This window comes from Schistocerca piceifrons, chromosome 4, assembly GCF_021461385.2.
Source record: "Schistocerca piceifrons isolate TAMUIC-IGC-003096 chromosome 4, iqSchPice1.1, whole genome shotgun sequence".
Taxonomy (NCBI): Eukaryota; Metazoa; Arthropoda; class Insecta; order Orthoptera; family Acrididae; genus Schistocerca; species Schistocerca piceifrons.
Window position 1 is genome coordinate 607851455 of NC_060141.1, and position 25306 is coordinate 607876760.

General features: G+C 42.3%; 1 protein-coding gene across 1 annotated transcript in view; it reads left to right on the forward strand.

Moving 5' to 3' along the window:
- Positions 1-6813: 6813 nt before the first annotated feature.
- Positions 6814-25306, forward strand: part of LOC124796049 (alpha-tocopherol transfer protein-like) — a 64857-nt gene continuing 46364 nt past the window's right edge. The window contains exon 1 of the mRNA XM_047260135.1: positions 6814-7059. Coding sequence (XP_047116091.1) covers positions 6814-7059 — 246 coding nt within the window. The remainder of the gene's footprint in view (positions 7060-25306) is intronic.

The window sequence follows — 25306 nt, forward strand, 5'->3', positions numbered from 1 at the left end:
CCTAACTAACCTAAGGATATCACACACAACCATGCCCGAGGCAGGATTTGAACCTGCGACCGTAGCAGTCGCGCGCGGTTCCGGACTGGGCGCCTAGAACCGCGAGACCGCCGCGGCCGGCAGAAAGGAAGGAAAAATGTAGATTAATTCACTTCAGAAACCGAGAAGTTTTCTTACTTACTTATTTATTCATATATTTTTCTGTCGCTTGAGTCACCGGAAGAGCATGGGGTTCAATAAATTGACTGTACAAGTCATTTTTATAATTCATTATGAATTTTTAAGAAGTTTCTACGAATAGAGGAAAGACGGCAACGACTTCTACAGGTACTAGCTCTGAACACTGTAGAATGATATATATTTTTAAAAGTTCATAAAGTATTTAAAATATACACGAAGTGAAGCCATAGGAGCTGTTGGTCCATAACAATATTAGTAATTTAAAAAAAATAAAGTTATAAGCAAGTCAATTAAGAGCTTAAGCTTTGAGTCTGCCTCTGAAAGGCTATCCACACTCACGTTTAAGTCGACCAACGAAGTACATACCGCTGTAAATGTTCACTCCCCTATAAACACTGACAACAGAAAGAATAAGAAGAAGGCAGAACTACTCTGGGACAAACTAGATGACACGATCCAAAATATACCCGAAAAACATAACGTCATCCCTCTAAGGGATATTAACGCCCATGTGGAGAGAGAGGAAAGGTGCAGGCATATAGTGGGGAGATACCCGGCACATAACAGGACGAATGAAAATGGTATCATGCTCATCGGATTATGCCAGGCGCACAGTTTGGTACTGAAGTCAACTAGCTTTAAGAAATGACCAAGAAAGCAGGAGACGTAGGGTTCACCTAACCTTCTCCTGGGAGAATTCCAGTTAGATCATGTTGCGATAAAGCGGATATTTCATAAGGAAATCCAAAATGTTAGTGTTCTCAGAGGAGCCAACCTCGACTCTGACCACTGCCTACCTAAAGCGAAACTGAAGATCATCTCCAAGAGTAACTTCCATAGGAAAAACCTTGCAGGCAGGAGATATGATCCAGATAAAGCAAAGGAGAAGATGGAGGAATGCGGCAAGCTAACCAGTGACCTAGAAGACTGGGACTCGAAGCAGATGGAGAAGAGTCTTATAACCAAAGCAGAGCAGCTTGGTCCTGTTACCAGGATGAAGAAGCACAGGTATTGGAACGATCAGTGTGATAGACTACTTGATCTGAGGAAGAAGGTGTGGCACATCCGGCAAACCAGAAAGGACGAGAGTGCCTGGCAGAAACTTGTGGAAACTAGGAAGATGGTGTACAAGAAGATGAAGAATGTTAAGAAGGCGCAAGAAGACCAACTGCTCAGGAAGATAAATGACGACTCTGCTAAGAACGACATGAGGAACTATTATCGGATCTTCAGGGAGAAGCTAAACAAATATGAGCCCCCAACTCTCCAACTTCAGCACAAAAAAAGGAACATGGCGTATAGTAGTAGGGGCAACTGTAAGATGCCAGCAGAATACTTCAAGGAACTTCTAAACTGCGAGGAACCACACCAAAAGATGACGTTCGATTGTGGACCGAAATCATCCCCCAACCCAAACTCTAAGCATCCGTCTCTAACTGAGATCCAGGCAATACTAAATCACATGGAAAATTTCAAGGCATCAGGGGAAAACCTGACAACAGCCGAATTATGGAAGTAGGCTAACACAAATGGAATTGTCTTACTCCAGAAACTTTTTGAGTAGATATGGAAGAAAGGGATCATTCCAGAGGAATGGAATATGGCCCTGATACACCATCTTCACAGAAAAGGTCCTAAATCTGATTCCACTAACTATAGAGGGATATCTTTGGTGGATATGACCTACAAGATATTGTCCAGAGCTTTACTAAAAAGAGCAGAATCCCAGTTGGATTGCCATATTGGGGAGTATCAAGCTGGGTTTAGGAAAGGAAGATCCTGCCCTGAACATATCTTAAGCCTCAGAAACATTTTAGCTTATCAGAAGCAGAGGGCGAAACCGTATATAGTGGCTATTGTAGACTTCCAAAACGCTTACGATTCCATAGACAGAGAGTCGTTGTTCAATGATCAATAGGAGTTTACGTGGGATGGGACGATCACGAATACGTTCTCTAAAGTCAGGTTAATGAGTGAACTATCGGAACCTTTTGAGATCAGAACAGGGGTCGGCAAGGGAATGGTCTCTCACCCCTTCTGTATAACGGTGGACTCAAAAAGATTGTGATGGAATGGAATGCAAGAACGAGAGGGGGAATAAGACTTGGAACAAAAAACAAAGGAATCACGATTAAGTGTTTGGCATTTGCTGACGACATTACGCTACTCGCGGAAATCTGGGAGGAAGCTAAAGAACAAATCGCCGAGTTACAAGAGCAGGCAGGGAAGATAGGATTTAAGATTTTTTACGAAAAACGAAGATTATGACGAATATATCAGATACTCCTAAGAGAATTAAAGTAGGAGCTCAAAAAAAGAGGTGGTTAGCAGTTTCAAGTACATAGGGAAATGGACTGAATGGAACAACCTTGAAGGATAAACAATCGAAGGAAGAAGGATTAAAATGGAACTAGCTTTCCAGAAAACCAAAAACACATACAGTAAGAAAGCCCTGTCTTGGAACACCAAAATAAGGCATTATAACACAGTAATTAAGCCGGAAGCACTCTTTGCAGCAGAGACACTAGTCATGAGGAGGAAAGGGCCAATGGAGAAATTAGAAATCAAGGAGAGGAAAATTTTGAGAACGATAATGGGTCCCAAATTACAAAATAACAAACAAGTTTTCTATAGAAACGAAGCTCTCTATGCAAAGTCGGAGAGACTCTCAGAAACCACGGGGAAAAGAGGATTTATTTCTAAGGACACATACGACGAATGAATCCCGACAGACTAACTAAACAAATCTTTGACTTCTTTTACAAAAAAGAGACTAAGCCTAATTGGTTGAAGGAAGTGGAAAAGGTTTGAGAGAACTCCAGATTAACGAAGTCATGTTAAAGAATGTTACAGCCAAGGCCGTGACCGAAGACAAAACTAAGAGGTTCCAATTTAAGATCAACACCAGGAAACCAATTCAGATATCAGAGGAGGAAAGAAAGAAGAGATCAGATAGAATGAGGAACTAGTAGGAGAAAAAGAGAGCACAAGCATCTAAGATCAGACGTACCCCAAAGATGGGTAATTAGAAGTAAGAAAAAGAGCTTAAGCAGCAGAAAAACCGAGAAAATCCCTTCAAAAAATTTGTCTACGTTTAGAGTCAAGAAAATATGGTGTCTGCTATCCTCAATCCTTGTGGGATGGTCTCTCACGAGTAATATTTATTGTTGTACAGTAGTACCGACAGTTTTAATAATGTCTTAGTTGCAACTTTTGACACATGGTGTGTATATATATCCTATCTTATTTTACTTGGAAACGCTTCCCCTTTTTCTGATTTCTGATTATAACGTAATTCTGAATGTCTGAAGTATAGTTCTTTTTGCCCATTTTAAACGAAGTCACTAGAAGAACAAAAAAGTCAAGTTAGAAATGACTTTATAATAGCAGTCTTAGCTGGTATTTTTAAATACATAATGTAGCTAAGAATTCTGTGTTAATAATTCGCAAAGATAAATATCTGACGTATAATATGTTGGTCTATCATTGGCCAGAGTTGGTGTATAGCATGTTAAGCTGAAACCACTGTAGCTGGATGAAGCCTTGTACCCGACTTACTATTACATAAAAAAGCACAACATTTATTTCTAAGAAATGACTCACGATAAGCACAAGCAAATATACCGGAAGGCTTCTTCGAGGAAAAATAAACTTCATCGAAGAGAAAGCTATTAAATTTCGGGTTGTAAATTTTAGGTCGCTCGGATTATTTTATTCAAAAAGTGTAAAGTGTGCCGTAAACCCATGTTACAAGGTCTGCAAAGTTTTGGACAACATACTGAAAAATGATTTTTCTTTATTATGTTAATCACACTTTGAAATAAATCCATGTTCCGAACAGTGTGCATGAGTAGATGTACTGCAATATCATAATGTTTTTAAGCAAAGACATAAAGGAAGATTGGGGATTAAGTGCACAAATGGGTCTGTTTTGTTTAACGAGTAGTCTTTGCAAATGAACTAATGAGTCTCAATATATGGCGTTAATGAATTAAAATACATCACATAATCCGAATAATATGTTTCCCAATTTATTTCTTGCTATTATGTGAAACACTTATTATGAAATTTCTTGTGTGATAGTGACCATAAGGCTTAGGGATATCAGCCGCAATTTCTCATTACATTTTTAAAATATAAAACTGGTTCCCAGTTTGATGAAGAGGAGTTAACGGATCGTGAGTAACGAACGTACAGCAATACACGAATTTGACTGAATTTTTTCATTTTTAGAAGACCGAAGCAGCGATCCGCTTTACTTGCAAAAACCATTCAACATCAAGATGGCATGAATATTTTTTTATGTAAGACGAACGGTTTCGACAGACCTTTCTGTCATCTGCAGCTCTTAAGAAATCTTTCTGCTATGAAACGTATTTATTTTACGATGTACTTCACACCAAGCAGTCATTGAATAAAAATCAGAAAATTATAAAATGTATGTCATAGTCAACTTAAAAAAATAAAGCAACTTGTGCCACATTAAACAGCGTATAAGGCAACTTATTTTAAACATTGAAAATCCACGTTAAACGGCATATAAGGTATCTTATACGCCGTTTAAAGTTGATTTTCACTGTTGACAATATTTCAAGCTTACGTAAACAGATGTGCTATTGTGTACTGTGTCTTTGTGATGTAACAAGCGTCTGTGAGTGATATATATACATGGACATGGTCATTTGCATATGGTGCTTTACGCTTTTTAAAAATTTTATTTATGACACATCTTTTGTAAAGTTCTCATTTTTATCCATATGACAACGCAGTGTGAGGTCCCTCGTAAAATGAACAAGATTCATAGCAAAAAGATTTTTTATGAACTGAAGATAGCTGCAAAGTCTGTCGAAATCGATAATCTTAAATAAAGAAATATTTTTGCGATATGGGTAGTTGAGTGTTTTTAGCAACGTTTTGTCAGCTCCACACATAGAAATGATTTAGTATAGTGCATACACAGTGTCTTGCAGACCTATCAGGGCAATTCGTTTGTGGCGGCCATTACTGTCCAGACATCGCGTCTGTGTCACAAATGTTAAAGCTATTTCTATCCTCTGGACCTTGATGTCAGTGGAAATTTCAGTTACCTTTCCTCTGGTGTATGAAATTATTTCCCATGTTATACACATACACTACTGGCCATTAAAATTGCTACACCATGAAGATGACGTGCTACAGACGCGAAATTTAACTGACAGGAAAAAGATGCTGTGATATGCAAATGATTAGCTTTTCAGATCATTCATACAAGGTGGGCGCCGATAGCGACACCTACAACGAGCTGACATGAGGGAAGTTTCCAACCAATTTCTCATACACAAACAGCAGTTGACCGGCGTTGCCTGGTGAAACGTTGTCGTGATACCTCGTGTAAGGAGGAGAAATGCGTACCATCACGTTTCCGACTTTGATAAAGGTCGGATTGTAACCTATCGCGATTGCGGTTTATCGTATCGTGACATTGCTGCTCGCGTTGGTCGAGATCCAATGACTCTTAGCAGAATATGGAATCGGTGCGTTGCGTAGGGTAAAATGGAACGCCGTGCTAGATCCCAAAGGCCTCGTATCACCAGCTGTCGAGATGACAGAAATCTTATCCGCATGCCTGTAACGGGTCGTGCAGCCACGTCTCAATCCCTGAGTCAACAGATGTGGACGTTTCCAAGACAACAACCACGTGCACGAACAGTTCGACGAGGTTTGCAGCAGCATGGACTAACAGCTCGGAGACGATGGCTGCGGCTACCCTTGACGCTGCATCGCAGACAGGAGAGTCTGCGATGGTGTACTCAACGACGAACCTGGGTGCACGAATGGCAAAACGTCATTGTTTCGGATGAATCCAGGTTCCGTCTACAACATCATGATGGTCGCATCCGCGTTTGGCGACATCGTGGTGAAAGCACATTGAAAGCGTGTATTCGTCATCGCCATACTGGCTTCTCACCTGCCGTGATGATACGGGGTGCCATTGGTTACACGTTTCGGTCACCTCTTGTTCTCATTGACGGCACTTTGAACAGTGGACGCTATATTTCAGATGTGTTACGACCCGTGGTTCTACCCTTCATTCAATCCCTGCGAAACACCACATTTCAGCAGGATAATGCACGACCGCATGTTGCAGGTCCTGTACGGGCCTTTGTGGATACAGAAAATGTTCGACTGCTGCCATTGCCAGCACATTCTCCAGGTCTCTCACCAACTGAAAACGTCTGGTCAATGGTGGCCGAGCAACTGACTCGTCACAATGCGCCAGTCACTACTCTTGAACTGTGGTATCGTGTTGAAGCTGCGTGGGCAGCTGTACCTGTACACGCCATCCAAGCTCTGTTTGACTCAATGCCCAGGTGTATTAACGCCGTTATTACGGTCAGAGGTGGTTGTTGTGCGTACTGATTTCTCGGAATCTATGCACCCAAACTGCGTGAAAATGTAATCATATGTCAGTTCTGGTATAATATATTTCTCCAATGAATACCCGTTTATCATGTGCATTTCTTCTTGGTGTAGGAATTTTAATGACCAGTAGTGTAAGCAGTCCACTTCATTACCAGCTGTTACATTTTTTTACACTTTTAACGATTTTCTATACTGAGCAGGGCTCTAACACTAACATGTGGTGACAGAAAGATGATGGTGATGCCTCGGCTGACCAAGGAAGGGTACCGGATCATAATCAACACGCAGCTCGACCCAGACCCCTCCAGCTATGTCTTTGCTACCCACGCGAAGATGGTTCTAATGGAGCTCGAGATAATGATGGGAGAAGACTACAGCCTTGGAGACGTCTACGTTATCGATCTGGCCAATGCGACAATGGGACACCTGCTCCGAACTGACATAAACTGCCTCAGAAACAGTGAACTGTTGTCCAGGGTAAGTAGACCCGTATTCCAATAAACATATAGCCTACTACGACCTCGCTACAAACCAGCTGAAAAATTTGCAATTTAGTTTTTGTGTACTGAAGGTTACTTCTTTACATTACCTTGTTCTATCACGCAAAGAAAAAGTGTCTTCATTGTTTACACCTCCATGTCATATCAATCACATAGAATAATATTGTGCAACACATCAGTTAATGAATTTCGGCGCATATAGTAAATTGTGACGTCTGTACAAACATTATGATTAATTTTTCGTCTGAAAGTAAGAATATTGCCTGTTTATTCGGCATTTTCATTTCTCTGCATTACACTTTCTTTCAGTAGATAAGGACACATATATTTTCAGTGATTTACGCGAGTCTGCTACAATTATTTTCAATTAAGTGGCATAAACACTGCAGGAATCTCTTCGCATGGTCACTAAATCAGTTTAATATCTCTGTGAAGTCATGTTGTTTTCGACCAATGCGAATTGTTTGCGGTTTGCATGTCATGAGGTATTCCTTGTTTGACAACGTATTCTCTATTTTTGTTTATGTTCTGTTAAGGCTTGCGTTGGTGGTAAGTGGAGGAGTTGTTTGCAGAGAAGCCTGTTTGTGTCCGGTGCAAGTCCTTTACTTTGCGGCCATTCTACAATGAATAACGAGTTGAGGGGAACCACTTGAATGTACCTGCTATAGTGAAGCTTAGTTAAAGTGGTGAGGTTATACTGGCATCGCTTCGTCATGATTACTCCGAAGAAAGATCGCAACACAAGGATCTGTGCAACATGAACGAAAATTGGTAGTCGTGTTACTACATTTGAAACATGATTCTATCTATCGCTGACGCCTTTGTCCCGAATTTTGGGCGGAGGTGGCGTGGTTAAATCGGATTTGGCATATTAATTTGAAGGGGTGGCCGGATGCCACAGGGGAGTGTTATGGGACCATTGCTTTTCACAATATATGTAAATGACCTAGTAGATAGTGTCGGAAGTTCCATGAGGCTTTTCGCAGATGATGCTGTACTATACAGAGAAGTAGCAGCTTTAGAAAATTGCAGCGAAATGCAGGACGATCTTCAGCGGATAGGCACTTGGTGCAAAGAGTGGCAACTGACATTTAAAATAGACAAATGTAATGTATTGCGAATACATAGAAAGAAGGATCCTTTATTGTATGTTATATGATAGCAGAACAAACACTGGTAGCAGTTACTTCTGTAAAATATCTGGGAGTATGCGTACGGAACGATTTGAGGTGGAATGATCATATAAAATTAATTGTTGGTAAATCGGGTGCCAGGGTGAGATTCAGTGGGAGAGTCATTAGAAAATGTAGTCCATCAACAAAGTAGGTGGCTTACAAAACACTCGTTCGACCTATACTTGAGTATTGCTCATCGGTGTGGGATTCATACCAGGTTGGGTTGACGAAAGAGATGGAGAAGATCCAAAGAAGAGCGGCGCGTTTCGTCACAGGGTTATTTGGTAAGCGTGATAGCGTTACGAAGATGTTTAGGAAACTTAAGTGGCAGACTCTGCAAGAGAGGTGCTCTGCATCGTGGTTTAGCCTGCTGTCCAGGTTTCGAGAGGGTGCGGTTCTGGATGAGGTATCGAATATATTGCTCCCCCGTACTTATACCTCCCGAGGAGATCACGAATGTAAAATTAGAGAGATTCGAGGGCGCATGGAGGCTTTCTGGCAGTCGTTCTTCCATACGTGACTGGAACAGGAAAGGGAGATAATGACAGTGCCACGTAAAGTGCACTCCGCCACACACCGTTGGGTGGCTTGCGAAGTATAAATGTAGATGTAGATGCCCTTCCTGTCGCCACTCTGTACCCCCCGGGATGGAATCAGAGTACCCCATCTGTCTGCGTCTAGTGTAAATCATGGAAAAGTGCGGACATGTTTCAAAAGTCTGTGAGTCGTGTAACTGAGACGCGACGTGGGTACCAGCCAGGTATTCACCTAGAGGGATGTGGAAAACCACCTAAAAACCTCATCCAGGCTGGCCGGCACACCGGCCCTCGTCACTAATCCGGCGGACGGATTCATTCCGGGGCCGGCGCGCCTATCCGAGTCCAGGAAGTAGCGCATTAGCGCTCTCAGCTAACCTGGTGAGTCTACATTTGAAACATGATGTCCATTCAAATTTAGCGCCTGTCTCGTAAGAGTATCACTAGGAACACCACTACGATGCAAATCAGGTTTGTTTGAATACACGCTGTTGCGCGTTGGCCACATTTCAGATTGGACGTGATGAGTTGATGTTAGTGAATAATGCCTTTAAAGCGGAAAAACGCCATTATCTACATCTCAATGAGGTCGTGTAATCTGGCTACGAGAAACTGGATATTCCTTCTGCGATACTGCAGAAAGACTTGTCAAGAATATGGCAACTGTACATGATTGCTTGCAGCGGTGGTCACAGGAATGTACGGTCGCAAGATACCGGGCTCCTGACGGCCACGTGGCACTGCCGAGAGAGGAAACCATCGCGTTCGGCGTATGGAAAATCGTACTGCATCTGCAGTAGAAATTTGAGCAGCAGTTGGCACCATAGTGACGCAACGAACTGATACAAATCGTTCGCTTCAAGGACACCTCCGAGCCAGATCCCTTATGTTGTTCATATCACTGATCCCAAACCACAGCCATTAGTGACATCGGAGATGTCATGTAACAGCTCACTGGACGACAGGTTTGAGGTCTTGTTTTTTTCTGAAGAAGGCTTGATATGTCTCGGTGCCAGTGACGGCCCTATGCTGTTTAGAAAGACGCTAGTTGAGCGCCAGCAGCCAACCTGTGTAAGTGCTACACGCACTGGACCTACACATGGAGTTATGGTCTGGGTTACGATTTAGTATGACAGCAAGAGCACTCGCGTGGTTATCCCACGTATCCTGACTGCAAATTTGTACATCAATCTGATGATTCGATCTGTTGTGTCGCCATCCATGAACAGCATTCCAGGGGATGGTTTACAACTGGATAACGCTCTCTGTTGCGAGCTAACATCCCAAAGTTCGGGCCCACATGCGGTTCCTTTTTGTCGAAATGTCTTGGCACAAACTCGTCTAGGGGTAGAACCGCACGTGTCGAATTACACGCGATAAATTAGACACTTGTGACCCTTTGGTTAAATTGTCTGGCTGATGGCAAGTTTGCGAAACTGTATCAACCATTCAAAGTTACTATGACATATAACAACAATAATAATAACAATTTCCGGAGCTGAATTAACGACCTAAATGATGTAGGCCACACAGTTGCGATTTGGTTAGTATAATGTTTATTCAGAAAGCAAACTAATAGCAAAAGAGGTCATACTTATACTGTTACACTCAAGCTCATATCCATTTCACCCAGTTCGATCACTTACAATCTCATCGCGAAACACAAGTTCAATACTCCACCACGATATTTACACGAAAAGTAAGAGTTCACACCAGGCGCACGGCTGCTCACCGCTGAGAGACTAAGTTCCGCGATACCACACGCTGCGAATTTTTCTAAGTCGTTTCGCTTTCTAGCTGCCTGAAGACAGACTGTCCGCTTTTGCGTCTCAGTCCGAACTGTCCTCTTTGGTGTCTAGACCAGAACTGTCCGCTTTCGCGTCTGCTCCAGCACTGTCCCTCTGCCCGTCCCCGGCCGCGTTTCCCGCTCGCCAAGTATCGTCACTCAACTGACTAGGGCAGTTACCTTTCCTGAAGACGTTCATCTAGTTGGCTACAGCTTATTCTACATTATTTTACATTTTAACATATTTAAATGATCAAAGCTTAACCACTATCACGTTCTAAACAAAGTAACAACAATATCCATGACATAATGAACGTTAAATTTTTTTACGTAAAACCAATACAATTCCCTTCTTATCTTTGAATGTCACGGTCAATAGCCTTGCATCAGTATGCTTCTGATGAATAAATAAAGAACAAAAGTAACTATTACGCACTAAGCTTTACAACAAATATTATATTACCTAATGATTCAGTAAAGTGTCATGCTGTCATCGTTCAGTGTGTTTTGTGTGGAGGAAATGATGATCTGATGCTTAACTGAACATACTGATAATTTAAATTTACTATATCTTTTCAAAAAATAAAGTTACAGAGTTGATATTAACACCATTTGTCATTTTAATGATGCCTTTCTATGTGAAATGTCGATCGGTAAGATCGACCAAAGCGTTCATATTTTAGCATTCAGGTTTTTGTTACAAAATTTGTCAATTTCACTTTAACAGTAAATCCTAAACTATTATAGATTTGACCATATTCAAGTTTTATTGGGATCACCATGAAAATTTATGAACGATGGTAGATTAAAATTACTGTGGCTACATTCCTTGAATCACTGCAGAACTAAATAGTTTTCTTAAATGTTTCCCTTTGTAGCCGATCTTAGGTCTGCCATATTAATATTGCTACGTTTCCCTGGTCACAAACAGCTTCTACGGGGCTTCCCTATGACGTAGGTTCTAGTCTGTCTCACTCGCCCACTACAGTGCCTAGGCCCCATTAAGCGCAACAGACTCCTGTGAATTTCCCCAACTCGTGGCGAATCTGCGCTCTTTGTGGTACACGGTCCTAGACGACGTGGTTTATTTCGTAATTCCTGAAGGCTGACTATTTCAGCCATATATTTAAATGAGAGCGAAATGATCGTTGACTCACACTGTCGACATGTTGCCTTTATCTGTTTTATCATCAGATCTATCTCCTATAGAGCACGTACGAGACATCATCTGACCACAACTTTGACTCCATCGACCAACAGCATTAACAGTATCTGTATTGACTGACCAAGTGCGATGGACACTTAACTCCATCCCACAAACCGAAGTTCAGCACCTGTACAGCACAATGCATACATGTTTGCATGCTTGCTTTCAACACTCTGGAGCTTATATCGGTTATTAATGTACCAGCATTTCACATTTGCAGTGGCTTATTCACGCTTACGTTCACTTGTGCTCTTGCAATGTCAGTCATTTAAATATGTTACGTGGGCATATATTCCCAAAATTTTATTACCCTATCTTAATTATTTTTTGATGATGTGATCCTTTTTCGTAAGTGTCAGTTGAATGGAAACTGATTAAAGCGTCGCACATTATCTGCTTCCCTCGTCGTGTGGAAAATTCAATGTTGTTACGACGATAATGGAATGTAATCGAATTAAATCAGGTGATGCTGCGGGAATTAGATCAAGAAATGAGATGCTTAAAGTAGTAGATGAGTTTTGCTATTTGGGGAGCAAAATAACTGACGATGGTCGAAGTAGAGAGGATATAAAATGTAGACTGGCTATTTGGGGAGCAAAATAACAGACGATGGTCGAAGTAGAGAGGATATAAAATGTAGACTGGCGATGGCAAGGAAAGTGTTTCTGAAGAAGAGCAATTTGTTAACATCGAGTATAGATTTAAGTGTCAGGAAGTCGTTTCTGAAAGTATTCGTATGGACTGTAGCCACGTATGGAAGTGAAACGTGGACGATAAATAGTTTAAACAAGAAGAGAATAGAAGCTTTCGAAATGTGGTGCTACAGAAGAATGCTGAAGATTAGATGGGTAGATCACATAACTAATGAGGAGGTATTGAACAGAATTGGGGAGAAGAGAAATTTGTGGCCCAACTTGACTAGAAGAAGGTATCAGTTGGTAGGACATGTTCTGAGGCATCAAGGGATCACCAATTTAGTATTGGAGGGGAGCGTGGAGGGTAAAAATGTAAGAGGGAGACCAAGAGATGAGTACACTAAACAGATTTAAATGGATGTAGGTTACAGTAGATACTGGGAGATGAAGAAGCTTGCACAGGATAGAGTAGCATGGAGAGCTGCATGAAACCAGTCTCTGGACTGAAGACCACAACAGCAACACCCTCTCCTGAAGCATAAAATGGTTTCCGCTCTGCTCAAAACCGGGAGATGAGGTCATGATGGTCCAACTGCTTGTGTTGATTGCGAGCGCCTATGCGAGGTTGTAACATCATTTCTTCGTCTTTAGATATAAGATAATTCCATCTCAACCTACTGCTTTCGGATTTATTTCGATGCATATCTCATCATTATCTGTAAAAAAAAATAAAAAAAACAAACAAAAAAACCACTAGACTGCAGCACTCTACATGCAGTCATCTCGTGTTGTTTTGAGGGTTCGCCTCATAACCCACCTAATTTTAAGTACTTCGATACATATCACGCTCCAGACACGAGCCATCAGTAGTAAGCCACTTTTCTCTGCATGAGTTTTAGGTCCAGCAGAGATAGGTCGACGAGTGGTGTTCCGCCGATTGCTGTTTGTTACACATCATTCGGATTGATTTCGCACATTTGTAAAATGGTATGTATATGAGGTATTCGGGATTTATAACTTCTTTAAGATGGTTTACAGATTCTTTACAGTCAAATTCAATGACTAAAAAATTCAGGAAACAAACTTACACCACACCTGGATGCTACAAGAAGAAAGCTATTACATGTTCAATTTGGTTCAGCACCTTTACGAATCAGTACTCTGCTTAGCGTTGAGGTACTATAATTATCTGCAGCTTCGCTCACATATCAGTAGTTTTGTTACGAAGAATGATGGTGTGGAAGTAACCTAGTAATGTATAAATACAGTATGTGGGTACAAAGAGGTCTAGATATGTATGTGTGCATGAAAGAAAGTTTGTAGGTTGCTATCTAGGTACACAATGAATGTGTTTTTATTTTTTGCCATAAGTCCAATCTTAGTTACAAGTCTGACTAACTATAAAAACGTTATTTGTTTTTGTTTCCTTATTGCAAAATACTAAATTGACACAGTTCAGTCACAACGTTTTTAGTCTTGCTTTCATTTGCAAGGACGTACATATTTTGTGGGTTGTCTGTACGTTAGCACGCCGTTTAGTTCTCCACGAGAAAAACACAATTTTTCTAAATACACACAGGCACTTTTGAATGTTTGCCGTTGAGCTTTATATGTGCTCATTCAAACGTAATTTTTGGCGGTAGATGCAATATTGTGACTGAAAAGGCGTACCCGTAGGTACAGTTGGAATTATCACTATAGTCGGCATAATCGTTCTGTGAGATTCAGCAACTATTTAAATAATTAAGATAATTATAATTTATTGTTTCGCCGCACTTTTTAATTATATTACGTATATCAGTCACTCTGAATCATCTTCAGATCTAAGTAGCTGGATCAACAGCCCGTCTCATCTACTAGATATGTGGTTCTGAGGAGACAACACAAATTGCTGGCGCAACTATTTAGATCTAAAGATGATCCAGAATGATCCAAACATGTAATCTAATGAAAAATATGCAATTAAGATGCAACAATAAATGAGAATCATCTTAATAATTGAGATTCGTTGAATTAAAACAGTTTCTTCTTTGGTTCAGACACTATTTATTATCGCCCTAACAATATTTTGGCCCAGACGTGTAATTTATAATCGTGTTCCCTTGAAAATCAAGATTTCGCATTAAGAGCACCGGAAAATCAGCTTTTAACTCCATTTTATGAAACAGCCTCTCCTGACAATTCCAAAGAGTTGAAAAGCTCTACAGGGTATGCCGTGACTTGTTGAGTGTCTGTAATACACTGAGGTGGCAAAAGTAGTGGGATAGATATATGCACATGTTCAGAGGGCAGCAGTATCGCTTACACAAGGTACAGGAGGGCAGTGCGTTGGTGGAGCTGTCATTTGTACTCGGGTGGTTCATTTCAAAAGCTTCCGATGTGATTATGGCCGCATTTTGGGAATTAAGGTTTAGAATGCGGAATGGTAGTTGAAGCTACGCGCATGGGCTATTCCATTCTGGAAATCGTTTGGGTACTCAGTGTCCAGAATGTGCCGAAGACAAATCTCAGGTATTACCTCTTACCACAGACAATGCCATGGCCGACGGCCTTCACTTAACGACCGAGAGCAACGGCGCTTGCGTAAAGTCGTCATTGCTAACAGACAAGCAATACTGCATGAAACAACCGCAGCAAACAATGTGGGACGTATGACGAACGTCTCCGTTAGGACAGCGAGGTGAAAACTGGCATTAATGGGCTATGGCAACAGACAACCGACACTGGTGCCTTTGCTAACACCGCGACATCGCCTGCAGCACCTCTCTTGGGCTCGTGACCAAATTGGTTGGACCCTAGACGACAGGAAAACGCTGCCCTAGTTAGATGAGTCCTTATTTCAGTTGGTAGGATCTAATGGTAGGGTTCGAGTGTGGAGCAGATCCTAGGAAGTTACGCGATAATTTTGCCACCTAGCGAACATTTATGGGACAAAATCGAGAGGTCAGTTAGTACATAAGTCCTTCATCGGTAACACTTTCGCAATATTATGGATGGCTGTAGAAGCAGTGCGGCTCAGTATTTCCGCAGGGGACTTCCAACGACTTGTTTAATCCATGCCACGAAATGCTGCAGTACGTCGGGCAAGAGGAGGTTTGACACGGCAATTAAGAGGTATCCTACAACTTTCGTCACCTCAGTGTGTTATCAACGGAGAAATATTTTTATAATATCTGCTTCTAATTCGCACATAATTTTTTCATGTCTGTCCAAAAAATTCATTAGTTGGCTCGAAATGTGCCCTTTCACATAGTCGTTCTTGGTTTCCCGTATTTTGTGGAAATGCAGGGCAAAATTTTCTCGCCAACCATGCCGCTAGCACTTAAATCAATACCATCTTCGTTGATTTTAAGGAGAAAATCTGCATATTGCACTGATTCTGTGTCTTTATGAACTTGTACGGAGATGTTTGTTGTTAAACTATTTTTTCTTAGTATGTTGCCATATGTCTGAAACTTTGAACATACATTTACTTCATCTGCCGGTGTGTTGTTAGTTATCACGTCTAAAATCGCCAGCCAATACCACAACCATCCCTCCTACGACAGTTGGTTTGCTTTTAATATGTTGTATGGTGCGATTTAGTGCTTCAGTTTGCTCTTTTGTGGAACATTGTACATTCTTCCTTAACCAACAATGTACACTGCTCTAATATGCATCCACGATCGATATTTTCTACTACTGCTTCGCGAGCCTGGTTCAACGGCAGTAATGAATAAGCCATACGGCGACCATCGAGTAACATGGCAGCGAAGAGGCAGCTGCAACAGCAACTCTTATATTTTTCCGAATTTGGGCTAAGAACGAATTTATAAGAAAGGTTGAAAAGGGGTTCAAATGGCTCTGAGCACTATGGGACTTAATTTCTGAGGTCATCAGTCCCCTAGAACTTAGAACTACTTAAACCTAACTAACCTAAGGACATCACAAACATCCATGCCCGAGGCAGGATTCAAACCTCCGACTGTAGCGGTCGCACGGGTCCAGACTGTAGCGCCTAGAACCGCTCGGCCACTCCGGCCGGCATAAGAAAGGTCTTACCCGTTTCTGACCAGGGTATCTAAAAGATAAAAACCACCTTCATCACTCTCAGTTTGTTGGATGACATTGTTGTCTGTTCTGGATTCAATTCCGGGAAGCATTCATTGCGTTGCTATTACAGTGAAATTGTGGCATACTCTTTTCTCCTTGTAAACCCCCAACTAACTTCGTCAATTACGATTGGTGGGCTCAGTTCGAAGTCAGATAAATCTTTTTTCCATTTAACGTCATTACGTCGTCTTCCACCTTCATGAGAGCTTCGTTGCAAATAAAATCATAGTCTGTAACAGTAAAGGCTTTAAATATTATACGACATATCTTGCGTCATATCGATTTTGTGTTTCTTCCACATTTTTTGGGGATTGGAAGACCCGGAGGTGGCAATTAGCGAGGCAAAAATCTCTCTCATTTTAGTCACTGGTAAACATTGTACAGCCTCCTCTTTGGTTATATAGCCTTGATTGTCATTTTCTAATAACCTATTTGTCTCACATGCCTCTCTGAATGTTTTTAGGATCTTTGAAATAAGTGGGCTCTGAGACATAGCACCGTCTGAACTCTACCTAAAGTGCATCTGGATTTAAAACTATGTCAGTTGTGAGCAGGAAGTCCTTTAACGTTTCCATTCTTTCATTGATATTATCCAATTATATTCTCTAGGAACCTCAACGTACAGAATAGTTTAAATGAAATCTTCGTTTGAACAAAGATAAATATATATTGTTAGTGTTATTTTTAGGAAGGGTTATTATACGCTCACGAAAACAGTTTTCACTAAACTACACCATTTCGCAACTGAGGTGCCTCATGTGGAGATTTCTTTAGTGTAGCAGAAAAAAAAAGCCGCCATGCAGATTCCTTGTTGCAGACAACTGATGGACTGATAAGTGTGTATTTCATCCTTGGGATTCATGAGGCCGTTATTTCTTAACTTGAAAATACAGTAGCTTGATCACTATATATGTTGATGTATTAACAGATATACACTCCTGGAAATGGAAAAAAGAACACATTGACACCGGTGTGTCAGACCCACCATACTTGCTCCGGACACTGCGAGAGGGCTGTACAAGCAATGATCACACGCACGGCACAGCGGACACACCAGGAACCGCGGTGTTGGCCGTCGAATGGCGCTAGCTGCGCAGCATTTGTGCACCGCCGCCGTCAGTGTCAGCCAGTTTGCCGTGGCATACGGAGCTCCATCGCAGTCTTTAACACTGGTAGCATGCCGCGACAGCGTGGACGTGAACCGTATGTGCAGTTGACGGACTTTGAGCGAGGGCGTATAGTGGGCATGCGGGAGGCCGGGTGGACGTACCGCCGAATTTCTCAACACATGGGGCGTCAGGTCTCCACAGTACATCGATGTTGTCGCCAGTGGTCGGCGGAAGGTGCACGTGCCCGTCGACCTGGGACCGGACCGCAGCGACGCACGGATGCACGCCAAGACCGTAGGATCCTACGCAGTGCCGTAGGGGACCGCACCGCCACTTCCCAGCAAATTAGGGACACTGTAGCTCCTGGGGTATCGGCGAGGACCATTCGCAACCGTCTCCATGAAGCTGGACTACGCGCCCGCACACCGTTAGGCCGTCTTCCGCTCAAGCCCCAACATCGTGCAGCCCGCCTCCAGTGATGTCGCGACAGGCGTGAATGGAGGGACGAATGGAGACGTGTCGTCTTCAGCGATGTGATTCGCTTCTGCCTTGGTGCCAATGATGGTCGTATGCGTGTTTGGCGCCGTGCAGGTGAGCGCCACAATCAGGACTGCATACGACCGAGGCACACAAGGCCAACACCCGGCATCATGGTGTGGGGAGCGATCTCCTACACTGGCCGTACACCACTGGTGATCGTCGAGGGGACACTGAATAGTGCACGGTACATCCAAACCGTCATCGAACCCATCGTTCTACCATTCCTAGACCGGCAAGGGAACTTGCTGTTCCAACAGGACAATGCACGTCCGCATGTATCCCGTGCCACCCAACGTGCTCTAGAAGGTGTAAGTCAACTACCCTGGCCAGCAAGATCTCCGGATCTGTCCCCCATTTGAGTATGTTTGGGACTGGATGAAGCGTCGTCTCACGCGGTCTGCACGTCCAGCACGAACGCTGGTCCAACTGAGGCGCCAGGTGGAAATGGCATGGCAAGCCGTTCCACAGGACTACATCCAGCATCTCTACGATCGTCTCCATGGGAGAATAGCAGCCTGCATTGCTGCAAAAGGTGGATATACACTGTACTAGTGCCGACATTGTGCATGCTCTGTTGCCTGTGTCTATGTGCCTGTGGTTCTGTCAGTGTGATCATGTGATGTATCTGACCCCAGGAATGTGTCAATAAAGTTTCCCCTTCCTGGGACAATGAATTCACGGTGTTCTTATTTCAATTTCCAGGAGTGTATTTCATAGCGCTCATTGAACTGCAAGTCTCCAGACTGATATGCGCATTACACAATATCGGCAAATTATGGGAAATCAAACTATCTGCCGTTTCGAAGCTTATTTCTGTTAGGCCTATGTTTTCTGGTGCTGTTGGTCGGTTATAGGCGATTCTGTATATGGTCCCATCGTGACAGCTTCGTGGGGACTTTTGAGTATATTGTCCACCTCTCATGCAAGGAGACTGAGGATTATTAGAGCCACAAGGAGCGCGGATAATTTATTTTTTTTAAATTAAGGTTATGTAGTGTCTTGTCAGTGGATGATTCAGCTATTTCTTCGCTGATGATGTTGTGAAGTTGATTATGTCTCAATTTATCTGTTACGTAAAGTGAAATATACACACGTGGTAAACCGCATTTTGGTCTTTCAGTGGAGTACATAAAGTGTAGCATTTCTCCGCGAATTTTTCCCTTAACTGAATTTAGTTTCTTTATCTTCAACTCAAAAATTCTTGTAACTATATCATGTCTGTCAATAGCACCCAGTTCTGGTAATGACAGAGGTATCAGGGGCTATTCACAAGTGGAGAGAGTTATGGCAGTTATTGGCATTCCATCTTAGCATACATATTGAATAAAACTGAGGTGCCTGCATCGTAATTTCACATTAAAATCGTTTTCTCGTATCATCATAAGATAAAAGTCCATAACTGATATTTTTCTTTGGTAAGGATAAGCCCATTATAGGGTTGAATGGCGGCATTTGCAAATGATAACTATAGAGGAAATTACTGTATTAGCATATTGTAAATAAATGCTGCATAAAAAGGATCTAGAGGTACCCCAACAATGAAAAACAGGCACTTACTGTTGCGAGAGCGGGGCGCACGTCCACCTAATGCAAAAGTCAGCGGCACACTGAGAATACGTACAATGACGAGTCTGTAGTGCGCCATCAATGGAAATTATAAACCAAAAATGTAGCGTGGGGTCTGCGGATACCCCATCCGTGTAGTTACAGGTTAATGATTACAGCCACTAGCGAATCATATTTCTGGCACTCTCATATCTCGAAACAAGTCACCTTTCTCGAACCTACCTCCTACAGTAAAATTCCCGCCTCGTTTTAGGTAGCCCCTACGCATCCCGCAACTGCCCCTCCGAGTCTACGCTAACACCTCTGCAGGTTTGCGCACGTGATCGTTCGAGTGTAAGTCGGAACTGATTAGGGGTCAGAGAAAATTATATCTACCATTTCCTGTAATCTGTGTAGAAACAGACGAAGCTGAGTTACTGCAACAGAACTGTGTTTTGACCATTCGATGGAAATGAAGACTGCTACTGCAACATGAGGTAGTATAAAAGACAGTACATGAACCTGGGGGAGAATGTGGATTTTGGTACTGCATTGTGGTACTTCTCCAAACTACATACAAGTACTACAGATCCACGTCGAATCACATCTATATCCCGAACAAGCTATCTTCGTTATTCTGTACCATCCATCAAAGAAAAATTACGAACTATAAAAACTCATCTAACTTCATCCGATAAATAACTAGGTAAGATTTTTACCGCACCTACCTCCTCCCATACATCGGAAACAAATACCACATGTGTGCAGGCATCGAGCACACGTGACAATCCTACTAAATATACCTGTATTGAATAACTGCACAGACCAGTTTAAAGTTCCAAAGCTTGTACTCTAGGTGGATGATTGTATCCCGCACACTGTATTCTAAGTTGCAAGAGACGTCCACTGTGGTCCTGTCTCGTTTTTTAAATATTTTTTTTTTCTGGTCTGACACACTTTGTACGCTGCCAAACATTTTGTTTTCCTGCCACGACTTCAAGGTCTTTGTCAGGCTTTAAACTGCTATTAATACGTTCTGATCCACTGCTTCTCACAGACAGCAAGGACATCACCCCACAATACCGTTATCCAAGACGTCCCACTGTGACACGATTGATGTCATTCAAGATTGCTGCTGTGACATCAGCTGATGATGTGACTGACGTCATTGGTTAAGAGGTTGTGAACCGTGGACTCTCCTAGACAACAGGGACATCACCCCAATGTACAGTTATTCAAGACATCGCACTGTGACGCGATTGACTTCATTCAAGATGGCTGCCATGACGTCGGCTGAAGTACCGTTACCCAAGGTGGCTGGAAAGTTCCAAATCACCCTGCCAATCCACTCTGGCAAGAGGTTTGAATTTTTGAGGGAAGATTGCTCGATTGGGCTACCTCCAGGCATCGCACTGTGTAAATCATAGTGTTACGGCTGTTACCATAACACACTGCACACACTGGATGATCTTAAATAAAAGTCATTTACAACATAAAGAAACTGGAAGAGATTTACCGCGTTGGCGTGGGTATACAAGCAATTTTAGAACACAGAACGAGAGGTTATGTTGTAATCGCATGGCTGGAACTGACAAAATATCTTTAGGATTGCGACAAATGACGGGGGAATCGGTATAAATTGACCGAATACACATCGAAATGTAGGGAAATTGAGAAAGTACTTGCATATCTTCTGGTTCACACAGAACAATTTGTACATAGGAACAAGTATGCGGCAGCATGAGGAATCCGAGAAAACGTCGACATGGAAACGAAGGGAATATGGGAAGCTGTCAATTTGTATCCGTCTAATCAGCATTATACTGTATGTCTATTGAGGTACCAGTGATACACGCGCTTGATTACGGTATTTGACGCTTTCCAGGAAGACAGAGAACCATCCACCTCAAAACTTACATGCATTTGCATTAAGGGATAACAGAGTCTGGACGGGGTGATCGATTGAGATGGAGCTGTAACGAGGTACATTTTAATGGTAGACTGTTGATGCATTCAAGAGAGACAGAAGTTGCTGCAGGTCAATTTTTCCATTGTTCTGTTGGGATGGATTAGTAGCGTCAAATACCCTGTGTTCTGCTCGTATACAGCCACGTGATCTGTATGTGGTCTACTTGCGGTCGTTAATGGTAAACCTGTTGGTCATTAAAGGACTTCCATCTCATCTGTGAGAAACGTGACACATTCCTCTAAAGGAACTATGATTTATGCGATATCCCCCATCCCCCTGTTCCATTTTTGGTGTAAAATCAAGACGTCAGCTTCATAACTAAGTTAGTGATAGGTGATTGTGAGGCACTGCAATCCCCGTGTATGCATTTAACTGACAGATGCGCTATTTACAGAGTTAGTGACAGAATGGCTTGTAATTTTCACATGTCGAACGCTGCTGCTATGCGATTATCTCTTTCCTTGTAAGAGGTACTCCCCGCTACTAACGATCATTTTATATAGGGCAGAGGCAGGCATAATATAATTTCAGAAGTGTGATCGGATATGAAGAGTGGACGATACATGTGTCCGGAAAGCTATATTGTGCTCGTATCACACAGAGCCAATGTTTTAAGGCAGTAGTTTTTTCGTTTTACGGTTCGGTAACATAGTTTATTGTAGAGAAACCGGGAGGAACGATGTATAGCCTGCGGTTGAAATATATTTCTTACATTGGGATATTAACAGCGCTACATTCCATACGACTGATAGGTCGGAAACGCAAGCGGTCTAACTTTATAGCCCGTTTTAAGTGCAGAACGTTGTAGCCTTAGCAGTGCGTTTGTTTATGTTCACTCTTACCGATACCTTCGAGCTACTGATGCTTGACTCTGGAATAATTAAAATTGATAGCTTGGTTGATTTACGTAATAATACGTCAAACTCTTCCGCCTGGAGCTCCACCGCTCATAAAAATCATCCATTCCTTGTTCTTTTTAACCGTCAGCTATTACATAACGACACTTTGATATCTGTTACTATACATTGGTAAGGAGTGCTAACCTCCTCGACATGGGCACATCTCGAGAAATATTGTGCACTCCGATGGGCGAGGAGTCGGTAAGCTCCATTCATTCGAGAGACGTGGAATGTAGAGGTCTACTTCTGGTCGGATGCAGGCTAAAGAGTAACGGTGCTGCAGCGCAGGTTGGTCAATATCGCTGTGAGGGGTTCTTTCAATCTCTAATTTTACCACTAAGACTGCGAGAATGCTCTGTGACTTCCATCAGCATCGTAAATTAAGCACTGTGGTCGAGGTGTTAGAAATACGTGGAGCGCTATCTGAAATACTTTGATGATGTATGTGTTCGAGAATTAACAATGAATGGAAGTACTGCATAGTCATCTATCCACATTAGCAATGATACTCGCAAAGTGTAGAAGAGGTGGTTCAGCTATGATAATGAAATTGGGAAACACGCTGTGACATCATTGGTCGGAGCTGAAATTAGTGTAAAATTGCTAAAACTCTTCACAGTATCAACTGGGATGCTTTTTTTTTTTGAGTACATCGGCGGTATTTTTCCCATCCCGTCTGTCCACTGGCACGCAATTGGTTATGAGATAATGATTGACTGATAGGGCTTGTTTGAGTTGGAGAAGGAGTTTTGTGGCGGGTGGACACCTTCTGGGGATGGCTAGCATCGAAACAGTGATCGCGTAAATTACTGCAATATGAAGAATCACATAAAACAGAATGCAGAGACATCAGCTACTCAGTCAATGTGACAGATGAGCTTAAATGTACTTTATAAACCCATGCCAACGACATACAACTCTTTGTGTTTCCTTAAGTTGTATACGACTTTTATTTAAAGTAATCCAGTGTGTTAGGTGTGTTATGGTAACAACAGTAACAATATGATTTACAAAGTGTGACATCTAGAGGTAGCCTCAAAAATTCAAACTTCCCGCCAAGTGGGCTTGGCATGGGGGAGTGGCACTCTCCAGCCACCTTGGGTAACGCTACTCGCATCATCAGCTGACGTAATGGCAGGTATCTGAATGACATTAATCGCATCACAATGTGACGTCTTAGACAACTGTACTTTGGGGTGATGTCCCTGTTGTTTGGGAGACGCCATGGATCAGAACGTCTTAATGAATGACGTCAATCGCATCATCAGCTGATGTCACAGCAGCTATCTTGAATGACATCCACCACGTCATAGTGCCACATCTTGGATAACAGTACTTTTGGGTGATGTCCTTGTTGTTTGCGAGAGGCAGTGTATCAGAGCGTATTAATGTCAATTTAAAACGTGGCACAGACTTCGAAGTCATGTAAGAAAAACAAAATGTTTGGCAGTGTACAAAGCGTGTTGGAGCTGAAAATATATAATCTTTCAAACAACGAGACAGGGCCACAGGGGGCATCTCCTGCGACTTACAATATAGCCCGCAGGATGCTATCATTCTCCTAGAGTACAGGCAATGGAACTTTAAAATGGTCTGTACAGCTGATCAATACCTGTATATTTAAAACGATAGTCACATGTGCTCGATGCATATACACAGTGGTATTTTTTCGATGTATGGGAGGAGGGAGGTGCGGTAAAAATCTTATCTAGTTATTTATCGGATGAAGTTTGTAATTTTTCTCTGATGGATGGTACAGAATAACGAAGATAGCTTGTTTGGGATATGGATGTGAATCGACGTGGATCTGTAGTACTTGTATGTAGTTTGAGAAGCACCACAATGCAGCAGCAAAATCCACTTTCTTCTCCCAGTTCCTGTACTGTCTTTTATACTACGTCATGTTGCAGGAACAGTCTTCGTTTCCATCGAATGGTCAAAACACAGTTCTATTGCAGTAACTCAGCTTCGCCTGTTTCTATACAGATTGCAGGAGGTGGTAGGTATAGTTTTCTCTGACGCCTAATCAGTTCCTACTTACACTCGAACAATCACGTGCGCAAAGCTGCAGGGATGTTAGCGTAGAGTTTGAGGGGCAGTTGCAGGATGCATACGGGCTACCTAAAACGAGGGGGGAATTTTACTGTAGCAGATGGGTTCGAGAAAGGTGACTCGTCTCGATATATGAGAGTGCCAGAAATATGATTCACTACTGGCTGTAATCATTAATGGACTTCTCCATAGGATGCAATACAGGTATGGGGTTGAATGGAAAGACTTGATTCCCAAATCATAGACATCATTTCTAGCATATAGCATAACACTTGGGATCAGGAAAGCTAGTGGATACTTCTTACGAGCTGTCATCACACCATCTACTACTGTTTGTAATCATTCTCAATCAACCATTGCCTGTAGCCCAGTGGATATATCACCAAACCACTGACATTGCAAAGAGACAGAACGTGTTACAAATACTGGAGAAATACATAGCGGCGGTGGCTTCAGGGAGTTGCTAATACCTGTTTCATACCATGCTCCTTAGCTGAATCGCTTTCAAAATGCGGTAATTTTATTACAAGGTTGCACAGTTGGCGATGTGTTGGTCTGATGCTATATACTCCTGCGATCTCTGTCTACATTCAGTGTCACAGTATTTGTCTGGAAAAACCATTTCATTCAGAGGTATTGACATACCTCGATTAATAAAGCCATTTTTAACATACAGTAA